Consider the following 17,731-nt stretch of genomic DNA (forward strand, 5'->3'; position numbering starts at 1 on the left):
TGTGGCAAGGAGTCGTTGGTTGAGCCTACTGGCATAGGCTTGGCCAAAAAGCAAGGAACCCCCAAGCACTGGGGGACACCCAACCTTGGAAATCCCAGTAGAGAGCCAAACAGTCATCTCAAGAGTTCAAAGTCCTAAATTAATAACTCAAGTACCAATAAGTAAGCAAAAGGTGTCAATGCATGTCGGGGGGCACCTTCATCAGGACTTAGACAGTGCGGCAAAACATATCTAACTGGATTCAAAACAAAGTTGCTGGATAGAAGTTTTACTTCTGGCAGGTAAGTGGTGTTGCCTGTAAGTGGAGGGCCCTGCTCATGAGAGCCTACAATCTAAAGGAAAGGGCAAATGATAAAAAGGTAATGACTGTGAGGGATGAGTTGATGGAGAAGGGTTTTAGGTGGAGCCAGGATAGGTTGCACTGAAAAGATGAGCTTTCAGGGATCGCTTAAAGATGGATAGGGTAGGAGATATCAAGACAGATTGGGGTAGGGAGTCCCATAGGATGGGATACGTTCTGGAGCAGTCATAGAGATCAGCATGGCATGGGATGCTGAGGGAATAGACGCCAGGAGGTCTTTTGAGAGAGGGTTTGTAATGTGGCTCAGGACAGAGATGTTGATGGCTTTGCATTTTTTTAGTATTTTGAATTTTATTTGAAAGCCAGTGGAGAAATCGACAGAGAGGGGCGGTGGACACTTTTGAATAACCCAAATAAATTAAAGTTGACTCTTGAAAGCACTCTCATCAGTGTTACGGTGTGCCTCAACCTCTGTAGACCAAACTTTTGATGGAAACTTGGCTTGTTCATGGAGGAAGTCGCTTAAAGACCTCTAAAGTCAACCAAGCGTGCATGTGCAAGATGACCACCCTTTAGCAATCCTTTCGCCCAACAAGTTCACAGTCAGGAACATTTGGCTCACTTGAATGTTTGTGTTCATGTTAATGGAGAGAGAAGGAGGGATATCAGCGGTGATGGCAGATGTAGCTGGTCCTCCTAACCTCTTAAAGAACGATAGTCAATGAGACAACATTTCCAATTTGTCAGTTTCTTATTACTCCGGACAGCAGTTGACATAGTCAAGGTCCTCTCATACATGTTTCGTCATTATTGTATCCTGGATAATATATTGTCTACCTGCCACATTCACGGTTTCAAAAAATAGGGCTGACATTTTTGATAGAGAATGATTTTGACCACTATTTTCAGATTTTTCTCAAATCAGAGTCACTTTTGCCCATGGCTTCCTGTAAGAACCTAGAGGGCTATAGCTGGCCAGACTTCACCCAAAACCAAAAATGTCAGTTTTAGGTGGACTGCACTTTAAGTCAATGGCTCCCCATTCCAAGTGCTCTGTATCTTAAAGCTATATACACTGGTATTTAGGACCATTCACTCATACAGAATATATATTGTGGCGTTAATATACACATATATACTCACAGATCAGATATGCAGACACTGTGGAATTTGTGTACAAATACAAGTAAGTATTTCCACCATTGGACACGTCCCTGGTATATACAGAAACCAATACATATACTCAAACATATGTATTTTTTTTTTTTTTAGCCACAGGTTGCACGCACCATTATATACAAGGATTGAACGCTCGCAGTCATACACACACACATTCAGTGTTGAAGGAGAATGCGCACACACACTATGTACAATGTATACACACACATACAGATATATATGTATCCACTTATTCTGTATATACACACATGCCGGAAAAAAAAAGGAGGTGAAGGTGTTGGCTTGACTTCATGTGCAAAGTATAATATTCAATGGTGATAACTGGCACTTTGGAAGAGGAACTTAGTTTCTTTTTTTATGTAGTTGATCGAGCCATTCACAAGTTCTGCAATTTTCGTGCCAAGGAAAGTCCGATGGTGTCATAGATTTGCTTTGAGGTACCCTAAAACTGGTAGTATGAAATGGCGGACTGACCATTTGGGTACTCGGGCACTGCCCGTGGGCCCAGGGTCAGTAGGGGGCCCCATGAGATGCCCCTGGTACCTTTCATAGGCTTTTTTGGGTGTGGTTTGAGTGTGGGTGAGGACACAGGGGCCCCATGATCCCCTATTGCGCGGGGGCCCCATGAGTTGTCAGTCCACCCCTGGTATGAACTATACTTGGGTGTGAAGTTGCATTGAAAGTCATCCTAAAAGGATGCCTATGAATGGTGCGAAAATATATTGTGCTCAATGTAAAACCAGCCTTAACCACTTGCCCTCCAGAGGATTCCCCCCCTTCATGACCAGGCCATTTTTTGCGTTCCGGCACTGCGTTATTTTAACTGACAATTGCGCGGTCATGCAACGCTGCACCCAAATTTAATTTACGTCCTTTTTTCCCCACGAATAGATCGTTCTTTTGGTGGTATAATATCACATGTGCGTTTTTTATTTTTTGCGTTATAAGCAAAAAAAAGACCGACAATTGTGAGAAAAAAACAATATTTTGGACTATTTGCTATATTTCATCATAAATTTAGGCCAAAATGTATTCTGCTCCGTGTCTTTGCTAAGAAAAATCCCGATACGTGTAAATTAATTGGTTTACGTGAAAGTTATAGCGTTTACAAATGGCGGTATAGATACTGGGATTTTTTTTTTCTACTAATAATGACGGCGATTAGCGACTTTTAGCGGGACTGCGGCGGACATTCTGACACTGGGGGGGAGCTAACTTGGTGTCATTGACACCCGAGTGACACCAATACAGTGATCAGTGCTAAAAAAAGCACTGACACTGTACTAATGAGGTGGACTATGATGTGATAAGGAGACCTCTGATGTAAAGGGGGCTTCTAATGTGATGGGGGACCTCTAATGTGATGGGGGACCTTTGAAATGATAAGGAGATATCTGATGTGAAGGGGGGACCTCTGCTGTGATGGAGGGACCTCTGATGTGAAGGGGACTTCTGATGTGAAGGGGGGTCCTCTCATGTGAAAGGGGCTTCTGCTGTGATGGAGGGACCTCTGATGTGAAGGGGACTTCTGCTGTGATGGAGGGACCTCTGATGTGAAGGGGGGTCCTCTCATGTGAAAGGGGCTTCTGATGTGATAGGGGAACCTCTGATGTGATGGGGGGACCTCTTTTATGTTGGGGGACCTCTGATGTGAAGTTAATTTCATCAGGGTGGTTGTGTGCATCGTCTCAGACTCAAGTTTTCTATTTATACGTTTTTTTACACCATACAATCACCAGCTTGTCAATGTTTAGGGTCACCATTTCATGAAAGTAGACCTCGGGTTTTAAAATTGACTCAAAGGAAGTTAAGTGTTTAGGTTCCTGGAGCCGAGGGCGATGGAAAAAGGGGGTATCACCAGTCTTCCTGTACGGGGCCCAAGCAGCTAGGTGACTCAGATGTGGGCAGTGATCGGTGATTGGTATAGGAGGGGGGTGGGCGGGCAGTTAATGGAACTCATCCCCTGTATGGCTTTCTCTGCAGCAGCTGAAAACTGTCTTCTTCTACTCTCCCTCCCTCCTGCTGGCTTTCAGCTGCTGCAGAGAGGGCCATACAGGGGATCGGTTCCAGTAATTGCCTCCGGTGCACCCCTCCCTAGGCACCATATGTTTCCTTTTGCTGCCCAGACCTCCCTGTGTGCCCCCACTCCCACAATACTGTCAGCTTCCTTCCACTCCTTCCCACTGATAGCTGCAAGCACACAATAGGATCCTTCAGGATGGAGAGAGGGTAAGGGTCCATTAAATATGTCACGTTAACCAGCCCCTTCCTTTCCTGAATGAACACAATGAGCGATTGGTACCAATCACTCACTGTTGCATAATATCTGAAGCATAGTTTTGTTTTTTTTGGGGGGGAGGAGGCTGTCAGGTTGGCTGTATGGAGCCCTAACAGCAGTCCTATTGGTGCTCATTCATGCATGCAGCCCGTTGGTATGTGATGTGCAGCTCTCAGACCTCAAGAGAGAACATTGATTAGGGTGATTTATGTAACATGTTCCCAGTTTCATATTGTCTTCTGCAGCATATCCCCAACCAACAATGTATCCTGTCCACACTTTCCGACCTTCATTTCCTCTATCAAGTTTACAGTCTCTGACAATCCTCCAAAGCATTACATATATTGAACATTATGTGGGGCCCTTTGGTGATGTCAGGGGCCACTATTGAGCACCCCTTTAGCTCATACGTTGACAACCATTGGTTAGGTAGATGGCTTGAGTTGGTAGCACAAATACCTTCAACTGTACTTTACTGGGTGGCCCTGCCCATGACTGCACAACCTTTGCTAAAAGTCTTAGCCACAATCAGCACGCTTGCCTCTAGCCTCATCCATTCCCATGGCTACTGCTGTACAATGGTTGGGGCCCATTATGGAAAAGGAACAACCATAGGAATCAAAGGTCCAAGAGGTGCACATGTGCAGTAGGAGATGGACTTATTTCTGCAAAGGCTGTGTGGTGTTGGGTAGGACCTCACGATGGAAAACTTCAGAGCAGGACTGAAAGTAAGTATTTAAGTAGGTGACGGCCTCTCAGGGGTGAAGTTCTTTAATAGGAAAGAGATCATAGGGAAGCTATTTTCTCCAGAAAACATGGCAACCATAGCCATGACTGTCCAAAATAGTTGCACTGCCACATCACAAATCAGGAAAATTGGCTTGAACTGCTATTCATCACTACGGGAGAGAGATGCTGCTTACACTTATCCATATCATAGTATATCTAGTAGTAGTTAGTCACATTCAACTAGATTTGTTCTGTATGTTGAAGGTATTTTGTTGCTTATCTAAGCCACTTCCTCAGTTCTAATGAAAGTTAGGGACATACCCCAACATTTACATCCACACCTTATTCCAATCACCATGGAAAGTGTTAAGGCAGATGTTGATTGTCCAAGAACAGGATGGGAGGTGTGAACATTGTAGAATCACCATGTTCTAGTTATACAATCCCATCCTTGGTGTCAGGAAGTCTATATCTTGGACAGTTGGTGCTTTGGCAAACTCAATGTTAGCAGGTTAGGGCGTAGATCTTCTTTAATGTAGACCAAAGGGTCTCCAAATTTCTAAGCAAAGTTCCAGTTTACTGCCCTTCAAATTTTAGGAGGGCTGACCTGTGGCCATTAGGAGTAGAAAACATCGAAATGTTGGTATCAGTGGGAGGCATAGTGCTCAATAATTGATGTCAGTGGAAAGAATAGCATCCCATTATGAGTATCAATGCGAGGCATAGTGCCCCATAATTGGTGTCAGTGGAAAGAATAGTGTCCCATCATTGGTGTCAGTAAGAGGAATAGTGCTCCATCATTGGTGTCAGTGGAAGGAATAGTGCCCCATCATTGGTATCAATGAGAGAAATAGTGCCCCATCATTGGTATCAGTGGGAGGAATAGTGCCCCATCATTGGTGTCAGTGGGAGGAATAGTGTCCCATCATTGGTGTCAGTGGGAGGAATAGTGCCCCATCATTGGTATCAGTGGGAGGATTAGTGCCCCATCATTGGTATCAGTGGGAGGAATAGTGCCCCATCATTGGTATCAATGAGAGAAATAGTGCCTCATCGTTTGTGTCAGTGGGAGGAACAGTGTCCCATCATTGGTATCAGTGGGAGGAATAGTGCTCCATCATTGATATCAGTGGGAGGAATAGTGCCCCATCATTGGTATTAGTGGGAGGAATAGTGCCCGATCATTGGTATCAATGAGAGAAATAGTGCCCCATCATTGGTGTCAGTGGGAAGAATAGTGCCCCGTTGTTGGTACCAGTGGGAGGAATAGTGCCCCATCATTTGTGTCAGTGGGAGGAATAGTGTCTTATCATTTGTGTCAGTGGGAGGACTAGTGCCCCATCATTGGTGTCAGTGGAAGGAATAGTGCCCCATCATTGGTGGCAGTGGGAGGAATAGTGCCCCATCATTGGTGTCAGTAGAAGGAATAGAGCCCCATCATTGTTGTCAGTGGGAAGAATAGTGCCCTATCATTGGTGTCCGTAGGAGTAATAGTGCCCTATCAATGGTGTCAGTGGGAGGAATAGTTCCACGTATCAGTGGAAGGAATATTGCCCCAACGGCTGGATAAAGGCATGCAAAGGGTCACATCCAGCCCGTGGGCTGCAGTTTGGAGACCTCTGATGTAGATGATGTATGTTTGGCAAAGTGGTGAAGATGTCTTAAAAGTGAGCTAGCAGGAGGCAGGAGTTTATGTAAAATACCCCCAAGTGACGGCAAGCTGCCATTTGAAGAGGGCTTTGTAGATCCATCAAACTGCATTGGCTTAGACAACTTGGAAGCAGCAGGGAAGCCAACCGGATGTTATTTTTCAGCTATACTTTGGAAAGACTGTTGTAATATGATGAACATATGCAGTAATATGATGAAGATAATGAGCACAAAGTGGGGAAAAAACCTGTTAAAACAAATGTAATTTTTGCTTTCTCCAGTTTCAAGGCCCATCCAGACCTTTCTAGTGTGGTGTGTTGCCAGACGGCACTTTAACACATTGCAATGACCTTCATTGCCAATTGCACATCAACGCAACGCAACTCATTGTCAATGGCACCCCACGGATTAACATAACACACCTGTGAGATGCGTTGTGCGTTATAGTCCATAGTGTCGGAAAAAATGTCCAGTTCCTGGTCCATTATAGTGTGTTGCCAGCCCAGTCATTTGAATGGGCTTCCTTATAGCTGAAGCCCAAGGAAAAGAAAAGTCCACCTTTGCGTTGGAGCTCTCTACATACTACACGGGTTTAATTCTGGTTCATGCCTCGAGTAGCAGTAAAAGGACTTTAAGGGCTTGTTTTCACTTGCCCCAGCAGTGCTGACTGGTATTCAGGCAATACTGTTGCCTCACAGATACCCATTTTTAAATTTCTGAGCCTAGCATTTGACTTGTGGTGGCAGTGCGGCCCTATTTACTTGAATAGGTTCTGTTTGGTGGTGGTACTGCCTTTTACTCTGTTTTTCTTTTAAGCTCCGCACACTCGAAACAACACCAGGTGGATAAAAAAAGGGAGCATACAAAAAAATGCACACATGAGCCTCCTCCAAAGATAAAGGACCCTGGCCCTGATCCCCTGATTTGCAAAGCTCCTGACAAGGACTGGGGTACTCGTGACCCACCCAGCCAAATCTAGAAGGACTCCCTCTCTTTGGGAGGCCTGCTGAAGCAAGGCGTACCCAATTACTAGGTGGAGCTCCCCCGAAGGGAGACCCCTTTAGAAGGGGAGAACCTCCTGTGCAAACCTAAATGGGGGGGGGGGGGAGGTGGTATTTTTGCTGCAATACAAAGCATTACAACCACGGCATGTTTTTACCAATCAACTGCAAACTAGGCTTAATTTACAGTACCTAATACATCACTCCCACAGGCTCCCTCCAAGCTATGCAACTGCCCCCGCAGCCTCCTCTCTAAGGCACTCCAGCAATTGCAGGCACTCTGACGTCATCAAGTACAATGCAGGGCCAATTGGCCTTCATTGTACGCGAGGATGTCGAAACACTGCCAACAACCTGGAGTTTCAGGTAGAAGAGGAAAGCACCAGCTGCTGGGGAAAAGAGGGATGAGGAACCCTAGGCATCAACAAGCATTTACCCCTTGCTGCGGGGCTCACCCCAGATTTTTCTTTTCCCTGGGATTCCAGCTTTAGCCCAACACACATTAACGCAATGCACCAGAATGGACAGGTCTGGATGGGTCCTTAGTGAATGGCTCAGTGCCTACTACAACTGACCAGTAGGTACATTGGTTCATTGGCTTTCCTTGGTGGGCTTCCCCAAGAAGGGCATGTTTCAGATGAATCTAACCACCAACCACATACAAGTGCCACAACCGGTACACGCGGTCTTCTAATTACACACACGTCACCAGGAGGAGAGTGTGAAGCTTCTGTCACACACAGCCAAACACACCATTAGTGACACGTTACATACAAAAAAAATACGGTCCATGAGATGTCAGGATCATGGGGCAGGCCATCGCTCTCTACAATTGCATGTCCCCTCTGGTGTAGAGCGTCGCTTGGTCAGCGGGAGCCTCTCGGCCTCACTTGAGGAGTCTCACAGTTACTCTTTCCCTGGGAGTCCTTCCCTTCTAGAAGATTTCTCCCCCCAGGTCACAAGTGCTTCTTTTCTTCAAGAGTTTTCGCTGTCTCTCTGCGCAAGTTCTCACAGTGTGCTTCCTGTGTGTCTCTGAATGTCGTAGTGCGTTATAACTGTCACAAGGATGTCCCATTTTCACGATTCAGGAAGGGAGAGGGGTCTCGGGAAGCAATAGGTCACCCAAGGGCTGTCTCCTTACAGCAGGGCATCTGTATCTCATAGAGCAGCATTCTCTTTTTTGGCATGGCAGCCAATTGTTTGTAGCTTGTCTCACTCCAAAGTGCCATGGGGCAGGTCACATAGTGCATCAGGGTAGGTTGGGGCTCCCATCGGGGTGGGGGGAGTGGTTGTTTAGAGTTTGTCCTTTTAGTAAAAGCCTCTCTGAACTCCCCTGCTGCCAGTCTGCATATCTTGGGTGTTGGTTTTTGGTCACATGAAATATTTGCCCCTCGGCGAGGACCAGGGTCATATCTCAGGAGCTCTGAAGTCATCTTGCCTTGTCCAGTCAGATGCCTGCAAGCTGTGAGATGACCTCCGACCCCGGGACTTCACTACAGGGTTTTGTCAGTTTCTTTCTTCAGATGACTGGAAAACAACAGCACAAACGGGGGACGGTTCTTAATGTCTTATGGAGGACAGAATATTATCAAAAAAAGGCATGCAGACCTGACCAAGTAGATACAGTTCTATCCAAGTACATATTAGATTCTTTTTTTTATTATTTTGGATGATAGCGTTCCTTTCAATTTCAGATTTTCAGAGCAGAGAGGCTAAGAGAATTGCTGTTAGGTACATATGTTGGTAATTCATACAAAAAGTGTGGATAGCATTGTGTCTTGAGAGCAAGGATGTATTACCGACAAAGAGGGAATACTGGGAATTCTATAAATGATACATGAGGATTGCAATATAAAATATATATTATAAAATAAAATAGTATAAGATTATAGTATTTTCTCATTTAGATTTACCCTCCTATTCACAACTCTTATTCAGGTGTGTCCCATACAAGCATGGAGCCAGTGTCCCATACGAGCATGGAGTGTCCCATACAAGCATGGAGCCAGTGTCCCATACAAGCATGGAGTGTCCCATACAAGCATGGAGCCAGTGTCCCATAAAAGCATGGAGTGTCCCATACAAGCATGAAGCCAGTGTCCCATACGAGCATGGAGTGTCCCATACAAGCATGGAGCCAGTGTCCCATACGAGCATGGAGTGTCCCATACAAGCATGGAGCCAGTGTCCCATACGAGCATGGAGCGTCCCATACAAGTATGGAGCCAGTGTCCCATACGAGCATGGAGTGTCCCATACAAGCATGGAGCCAGTGTCCCATACAAGCATGGAGTGTCCCATACAAGCATGGAGCCAGTGTCCCATACAAGCATGGAGTATCCCATACAAGCATGGAGTGTCCCATACAAGCATGCAGCCAGTGTCCCATACAAGCATAGAGTGTCCCATACAAGCATGGAGCCAGTGTCCCATACAAGCATGGAGTGTCACATACAAGCATGGAGCTAGTTTCCCACACAAGCATGGAGCCAGTGTCCCATACAAGCATGGAGTGTCCCATACAAGCATGGAGCCAGTGTCCCATACAAACATGGAGTGTCCCATACAATCATGCAGCCAGTGTACCATAAAAGCATAGAGTGTCCCATACAAGCATGGAGCCAGTGCCCCATACAAGCATGGAGTGTCCCATACAATCATGCAGCCAGTGTACCATAAAAGCATAGAGTGTCCCATACAAGTATGGAGTGTTCCATACAAGCATGGAACCGGTGTCCCATACAAGCATGGAGCTAGTGTCTCATACAAGTATGGAGTGTCCCATACAAGCATGGAAGCAGTGTCCCATACAAGCATGGAGGTAGTGTCTCATACAAGCATGGAGTGTCCCATACAAGCATGGAATCAGTGTCCCATACAAGTTTGCGCCAGTGTTGCAAACAAGCATGATATGTCCCATACAAGTGTGGCTCCAGAGTCCTATCCACACATAGAGTTTCCCATACAAGCATGGAGCTAGTGTCCCATAAAAGCATGGTGTGTCCCATACAAACATGGAGCCAGCATCCTATTCCAGCATGGAGTTTCCCATACAAGCATGGAGGCGGTATCCTATACAAGCATTGGGTGTCCCATACAAGCATGGAGTCATTAAAAAGTAACAGGAGACAGAAATGCACCAAACTCTTTTGCAGACCCGGATATTGCCCTGTAAAGGTAGTAGCGACATCATCACTTTGCTATACATAGCCTGTGCAGAGAGCAGAGCTGTGGGAGGGGCCCAGAAGGCCTCACCCACTACAGAAAACTACAGGAGGGGGTGGAGACAAGACCAGTCACCCTGCACATAGAGAGAGCAGCAGTGACTGGTCTTTACTACAGGAAGCACAAAGAACACCAAGATTCAAGAAGAATACACATGACAATATTGGCTTATCCCAAAGTTGACCTTTAACTATGCACAGTGCAGCTCAGTGTAGCCTCAAAAATAGGATCTTCTATAGGCTTGGCCCCACCCACATAAAACCAGAATTAGAGAAAGTTGGCCCTGGTAAAATGACTGGAAGCAAGTAAGACTGTGAATCAGAAGCTGCTATAACAACAGACATCCATCGCTGCCTTATGTAGTACCTTTACCTTTTCCCGTCACTGTACCGCATATTTGCAGCGCGGGAGTGGGTGGGCCTTAATGGGGGTCCGAGGATCTGTGCGGAGAGCGTGCTCCCTGCACACTGACCAAGCTGTCACTGGCAGCTCTCTGTCTCCAGCCAGCAGGATAGGTTCCCAATCATGTGACTGCTGTGGGAGCCAATCACAGCAATCACATGATCGAGATGCTGGGAAGCAAGCTGATGTGAGCTGGCAGGAACGGTTTAAAGGTGAACTCCAGGCAAACAGCTAAAAACACAGATAAAATATATATAAGGGAGCTGATTTACATGCCAAAGGACGTGCATTCGTGTCCATCCAGTCCTAAGATTTACACAGCTCTGTCACGCAGCACGGCCTTGTCTGGGAGGACAGGAGACCTGATTTTTCTGTGATGCAATTCAGTAACACTTACACGTCTTGTCCCTCCCAAAGCCTGTGATGGGACAGTGAAAGGAGAAGCAGCACGACAAAGAGCTCATTTCTCTGTCACTCTGCTCCCTTCACCTATCAGCATACTTAAACACTCCAGCACAACAAATTTGCTCCTTTTACTGCTTCTCTCTGCCCCAGTCTGAGCTTTGCTGCACAGGACTGATACTAGGTCCGATTCAGGTACTTACACTGCAATAGGTCTTGTCCCTCCTCCAGCCTGTGATTGGACAGTGAAAGGAGAAGCAGCAGACGGATAAGCTCATCTCGCTCTGCTCTCTCCTCCTGTCAGCATGTTTCTGCACAACTAATTCACTCCTTGTGCTGCTTATCTCTCCCCCAGTCTGAGCTCTGCTGCACAGGACTAATACCAAGTCAGATTCAGCTACTTGGATTAAAAAAAAACCCATTAATGATGTATTAATAATTACAGAACTTCATTAATTGTTGTATTTTATATTTGTTTGGAGTTCAGGTTTAAACCACTGTACTAGTTCTTGTGTGAACGGCATGGATGAGTGCATGGATGCCACAAAATTCAAATTTCCTGACAACTCCATGGCAGCATACAGTTGCAAGAAAAAGTATGTGAACCCCTTGGGATTACGTGGAGTTTTGCATGAATTGGGCATAAAATGTGCTCTGAACGTCATCTAAGTCACAACAATAGAAGAACACAGTCTGCTGAACATAATACTACACAAACATTAGATGTTGCCATGGTTTAATTGCACATAACATGTAAACATTCACAGTGCAGGGAGGAAAAAGTATGTGAACCTTTGGACTTAATAACTGGTTGACCCTCCTTCGGCAGCAATAACCTCAACCAAACGTTTCCTGTAGTTGCAGATCAGACCTGCACAACGATCTGGAGTCATTTTGGACCACTCCTCTTCACAAAACTGTTTCAGTGTAGCAATATTCTTGGGATGTTTGGTGTGAATCGCTCTCTTTAGGTCATGCCACAGCATTTCAATCGGGTTGAGGTCAGGACTCTGACTGGGCCACTCCAGAAGGCGTATTCTGTGCTGTTGCAGCCATTGTTTTGTTGAATGACTTGTATGCTTTGGGTCATTGTCCTGTTGCATCACCCATCCTCTGCAGAGCTTCAGTTGGCGGACAGATGGTCGTACGTTTTCCTGCAAAATGTCTTGATACACTCTGGAATTCATTTTCCCATCAATGACAACAATCCATCCAGGCCCTGAGGCAGCAAAGCAGCCCCAAACCATGATGCTCCCTCCGCCATGTTTCACAGTGGGGATGAGGTTTTGATGTTGGTGTGCTGTGCCTTTTTTTCTCCACACATAGTGTTGTGTGTTCTTCCCAAACAACTCAATCTTGGTTTCATCTGTCCACAGTATATTTTGCCAGTAGTGCTGTGGAACATCCAGGTGCTCTTTTGCAAACTTCAAACGTGCTGCAATATTCTTTTTGGACAGCAATGGCTTCCTCCGTGGTGTCCTCCCATGTACTCCATTCTTGTTTAATGTTTTCCTTATTGTAGATGTGTCAACAAAAATGTTAGCATGTGCCAGAGATTTCTGTAGGTCTTTAGCTGACACTCTGGGATTCTTCTTTACCTCATGCAGCATTCTGCGCTGTGCTCTTGCAGTCATTTTTACAGGACGACCACGCCTAGGGAGAGTAGCAACAGTGCTAAACTTTCTCCATTTGCAGACAGTCTGTCTTACCGTGGACACATGAACATCAAGGCTTTCGGAGATACTTTTGTAACCCTTTCCAGCTTCACGCAAGTCAACAATTCTTGATCGTAGGTCTTCTGATAGCTCTTTTCTGCGAGGCATGGTTCACATCAGACAGTGCTTCTTGAAACCAGTAAACCCAAAACAGGTGTGTGTTTTTTAAGGGCAGGACAGCTGTCAGCAACACATCCAATATCATCACACTGATTGGAGTCAAGGTTGGCTCACTCCTGGCTCCAATTAGCTCTGGGAGAAGTCATTAAGCTAGGGTCTCACATACTTTTTCCTCCCTGCACTGTGAATGTTTACATGTTATGTGTAATTAAACCATGGCAACATCTAATGTTTGTGTAGTATTATGTTCAGCAGACTGTGTTCTTCTATTGTTGTGACTTAGATGACATTCAGAGCACATTTTATGCCCAATTCATGCAAAACTCCATGTAATCCCAAGGGGTTCACATACTTTTTCTTGCAACTGTACATATAGGGGAAGAGGTAACCCATATGTATGCTTCTGTGGAGGATAGTCCGGAAAGGATTGTAATCCAAGTTTCCTATTTGGTGTAATACCTGCCCTTCTGGAAATGTAAGTAGTAAAGATATCTAAATAAATTCATGGACACACAGAGATCATATAGAGATTTGTTTGTTTTTTATTTCCTGGGATGACGAGGTGGAGCAGGACATTGAGTAGTTGCTTTGTACCTGTAGTAGTCTTCCTGCCCGGGGAGGGGCACTCCCTGCAGGGGATGATGGGTTTGCAGCCAGTGTTGTTGCTCCAGGGCCAGGCGTTGGAGCTCAGCGGACTGCGCGTGCATGGCCTGCAGCTGGTGAGCAGCGGAGAGCGGGGCGGACAGGGAGGAAGGGAGGTCTCTGTAAGGGGAGGCTGACAGAAAGAAGAGACCGTCAGTTCATCTCATAGTGGTACCACCAGAATGTCCAGATATTGCTGGGTGCTGTGGAGGTTCTGATCATCATGTCAAGCATTACAGAAGCGGCTTTTGGAGATGTGATAAATGAGGATCTGTTACTTTGCCCATTTCACCGCATCCTGAGAGGAAGGAAAGGCGGTCACATGTTTTCCCATACCATGCATCTCCAAAGGTTTTGGCAGAGAAAGGTGAGTGGCAGGAGATGAACCTTCACCCTCTATGGGCAAAGCAACAAATTCTCTTTAAACACATATAGGTAACATTTCACAAGGCACATAATAAATAATAGTCTCCAAAAAGTAAAGGGACTTTTGGGTAAGGTCTTCTATTAGCTGGCACTCCTGAGGGTGACCCCTCACTTTAAGTTACTTGTGGAACCACGATTTGGTCTTCAGAAGCAAAGAGAGGATGTCCCAATGCCACCTCCAAGCTATAGATAGGAGTTTACAAAGGGCTGAGGACTCTTTTTCATCCCTATGTGAATAGAAGAAACAGGGCACCAAATGATCACTATAAAAGTCCGTATGTCATTAATAAAAGCAGATCATGCAGAGCTCAATAGCTGGGGGTCAACATTGATAGCAACACCATCACACAGCCATTGAGCTCTGCATGCTTCCAGGTCAAACAATCAGATATTTGTTTGTGAGATTTTGATACAGTCCATATCAGGAACCTCAGCAATCAAGCCTTGTTGAAGGGGAATTTTTGGCCCCCGTAACACGTTGGTTGGCTACTGTTGTGACATCATTGTCAAGAACAAAGGTTATATGGACTTTCGAAATGATCATTTGGTGCTCTGTTCCTTCTGTTCACGTAATCTTCTGCAGGACGATTACCCCACTTCGCATTTTCTGAGCAGCCTTGGTCCACTCAACAAGAACCATCATAAACTTGCATTCGAAGAAAGATGAGCATCAGGTCCAGCACCTCTGTTTTTTTATCTTGTTATTTCCATCCCCATGGAACAATCATCAAACACCAGTGTGAGGACCCCATGCTAGGCACACCCATGTGTGTTCACTCCACCTTGCCTAGGCTCAGCAGTCGCCCACCAAGCTACAATTTTCATGAAACTTTGTTCTTCAAAACACCACTGCAAAGGCTCTTCAGCTGACGCGTTTCTCCCTTAAGGGCTTTAAATACTTGCCACCTGTATGTTGTCATATCACCTCCTAGAGTTTCAGTGGTTATACCGAGGTTATACCGAGATGATGTCTGCACCTGCATCCCAGTTTCCAAATTTTCAGCCGGTGTTTCCCTTTACAGTAGCAGTGATTCGAGTGGCTATAGAGCCATTCGATCACTTCTACAGACTGTGGATGGAGGTGCCCCCCTCCCTCCTGCTGCCTTTTCCCATGCTCTCCCTTTCCCGCTCCTGTGGACTGAACAGAGAGAAAGGAACTGATGTTGTTCCTTCCGTTCTGTGAAATCAGAAACGGGAAGCGATGAGTCTAATAAACCCCAGATCTCTCCATAAAGAGGACCCGTCACAGCCCAAACTATCACAAGGAATGTTCATCCCTTTTCATAGCAATAAAGTTGATAAAAAAATTAAAGGGAAAATGTAAAAAAAAAGTTTTAACTAAAATAAATAATAAAATTGAGATTTTTTTTAAGCACCCCCATTCTCATGCGCAAATGTAAACACAGATGTAAGTCCTACATGCATATGTAAATGGTGATCGCACCACACATGTGAGGTATCTCCACAAAGGGCGGAGCCAGAGCAATAATTTTAGCTCTAGACCTGTGTAACTCTAAACTGATTACCTGTAAAGGCTTTTAAAGCATCGCTTATGTGGATTTTGCAGGTACCGTAGTTTGGCTCCATTCCACGGGAGTACGGAATTTTTAGCCAGGACATGTTTGGTATCTATTTACTCGGTGTAACATCATCTTTTATATTTAAAAAAAAAAATTAGTATTATATTGTGTTTGTGTGCATTAAATTCTTTAAAATGTATTTTTTCCCAGAATTTATATTTGAAAAATCAATGTGATGTAAAAAAAATTGCAACACCCACCATTTTAATCTCTAAGGCCTCTTCCTAAAAAATATATTTCTAAGTAATTTTTTAGCAGAATTTTTTTTTATTATTATTTTTACATGTAGGAGAGAAACATCAGCCCATGTGGCAAGTGGTTAATTGAAGAATCTATGATTTGGCTTTTAGGGGTGAAACGCGTCAGAGGAAGAACTTGATTTGAATAATAACGTTTGGTGAAGATTGTAGCTTGGTGTACAGCTTTTGTTCTTCAGATTGGGAGAAATATGGGAGGAAGGGGAGGGAGTCATTTGCTTCGCAAATCCAGAAGGATCAGGTATGTTTTTTCGCTCCCCGCAACCATATGGAGCAGAGGCAGAGTTAAGGGAAGCATTGAGGACAGGGGCGGACTGACAACTCATGGGGCCCTTGGGCAATAGGGGATCATGGGGCCCCTGTGTCCTTGCCCACAATCAAAAAAGCCTATAAAAGGTACCAGGGGCATTTCATGGGGCCCCTACTGACCCCAGGCCCTCTGGCAGTGCCCGAGTGCTCGAATGGTCAGTCCTCCCCTGACTGAGGATCAGGCAGGTAGATAGGCATTACCTTAAATTAAGAATCTGGGGGGCTGCCATTGCTGACCTGCCAGTCTGTTATACGGATGACCTGGTCTCACTGTTTTCCGAATCTCTGACTCAAAGATGCTGATCATTAACTCTCAATTTTAAATGCTTTCCAGATGCATCAAAAGCTGTGCAAAGTCTTACAGTTAATTTCTTCAAAATCAGCCACAGCCTGCGCATAAAAACCTATCCCCACCAGCATGCTGAAGAGAAAGACCCTTGCTCTCTGTGCAGAAGCAGCAGTCCCTCTGCAGAGGTCCAACATACCCACTTCTGAGGAAATAAATTATAGCTGCATGTTCTACAAAAAGCTCATGCTCCCTGCTGAAAGGAGAGCTCTAGCTCCAACTTAGCGGTTGGCTTGCCAGACCTCTGCAGAGAGACCACTGCTTCTAACAGAAAGCAAGGGTCCTTCTCTGCAGCATGCTGGCAGGGAATAGAAAATGAATGGAAAGACTTTGCACCTACTTTTTTGATGCAACTGGAATGCATTTAACTGAACAAATTGTCGGCGCTATATAAAATTTCAAAAATAACTTTAAAGTCAGAACTGCTTCTCTGGATACCTGTTTCAGGTTAGTGATTGAAAGTACTGAAGCCTGAGGGTCAGCATTAGGAATGATCCTTTGTTCAGAACCAGATTCGGGTCTGAACCCTGGAGCCAACTGTCATTCTTGGTTCACTAAGTAGCTAGCAGGGGGGATTCCTCTGCCCTGCAACTGATGCTGCAAAGGATCGGGGATGCTCATGACATCATTGACCTAATATGGCCACATGAGCATGCTCAGTCAATGATATTGACCTCATGTGACCATGTGGCCATATTAGGTCATTGATATTGCAAGAATCTCAGGACCTTTGTAGATTCAGGTGCTTGGAATGGAAGGGGATTGAGGTCCTCTGCTGGCTGCTCATTGGACCAGGATTGACAGCTGGCTTTTGGGTTCACACCCGAACCTGGTTTCAAACAAACACAAGGTTTCCCCTAGTCAGTGCAGCAGTAAAAACTATCTAAGGTGGCTTTCTTTTGTCTCTTTTAGGAAGATATCAGTAATGGAAATCTCCTTGCTTCTTTCTTGACAGGTTTCCTTTTAATATTGCCTTTCCAATATTCTTAGAAACCTTCATTACTGAAAAAAAAGAAAAGTCAGCTCCAATCTTCCTTAAAACGACTACGTCTACCCTGGGTCACTCTATGTGAAAGCATGCCTGTGGAAAGAGAAGGAATATACTTACCTTTCCCGGTGGCCCACCACCTCTTAGCTGTTCCCCAGCTGATCAAAGTGTGAGGAATATC

At 45.2% G+C, this 17,731-nt stretch overlaps 1 protein-coding gene across 3 annotated transcripts in view; it reads right to left on the minus strand.

Moving 5' to 3' along the window:
• ATN1 (atrophin 1) overlaps positions 1-17,731 on the minus strand; it is a 72,964-nt gene that overhangs the window by 1,281 nt on the left and 53,952 nt on the right. Inside the window, exons 9-10 of one of the 3 annotated variants that reach the window (XM_089662936.1) lie at positions 13,597-13,777; positions 1,034-8,665 (exon numbers count right to left, since the gene is read on the minus strand). In XM_089662936.1, coding sequence (XP_089519062.1) covers positions 8,632-8,665; positions 13,597-13,777 — 215 coding nt within the window. In that variant the 3' untranslated portion in view covers positions 1,034-8,631. Of the gene's footprint in view, positions 1-1,033; positions 8,666-13,521; positions 13,778-17,731 lie in introns of those variants that run through there. The other 2 variants (XM_089662935.1, XM_089662934.1) reach the window with 2 other exon arrangements.

Source organism: Staurois parvus, unplaced genomic scaffold (assembly GCF_062004578.1).
Source record: "Staurois parvus isolate SC_StPar_1 unplaced genomic scaffold, SC_StPar_1.0 ptg001590l, whole genome shotgun sequence".
NCBI classification, from domain to species: domain Eukaryota; kingdom Metazoa; phylum Chordata; class Amphibia; order Anura; family Ranidae; genus Staurois; species Staurois parvus.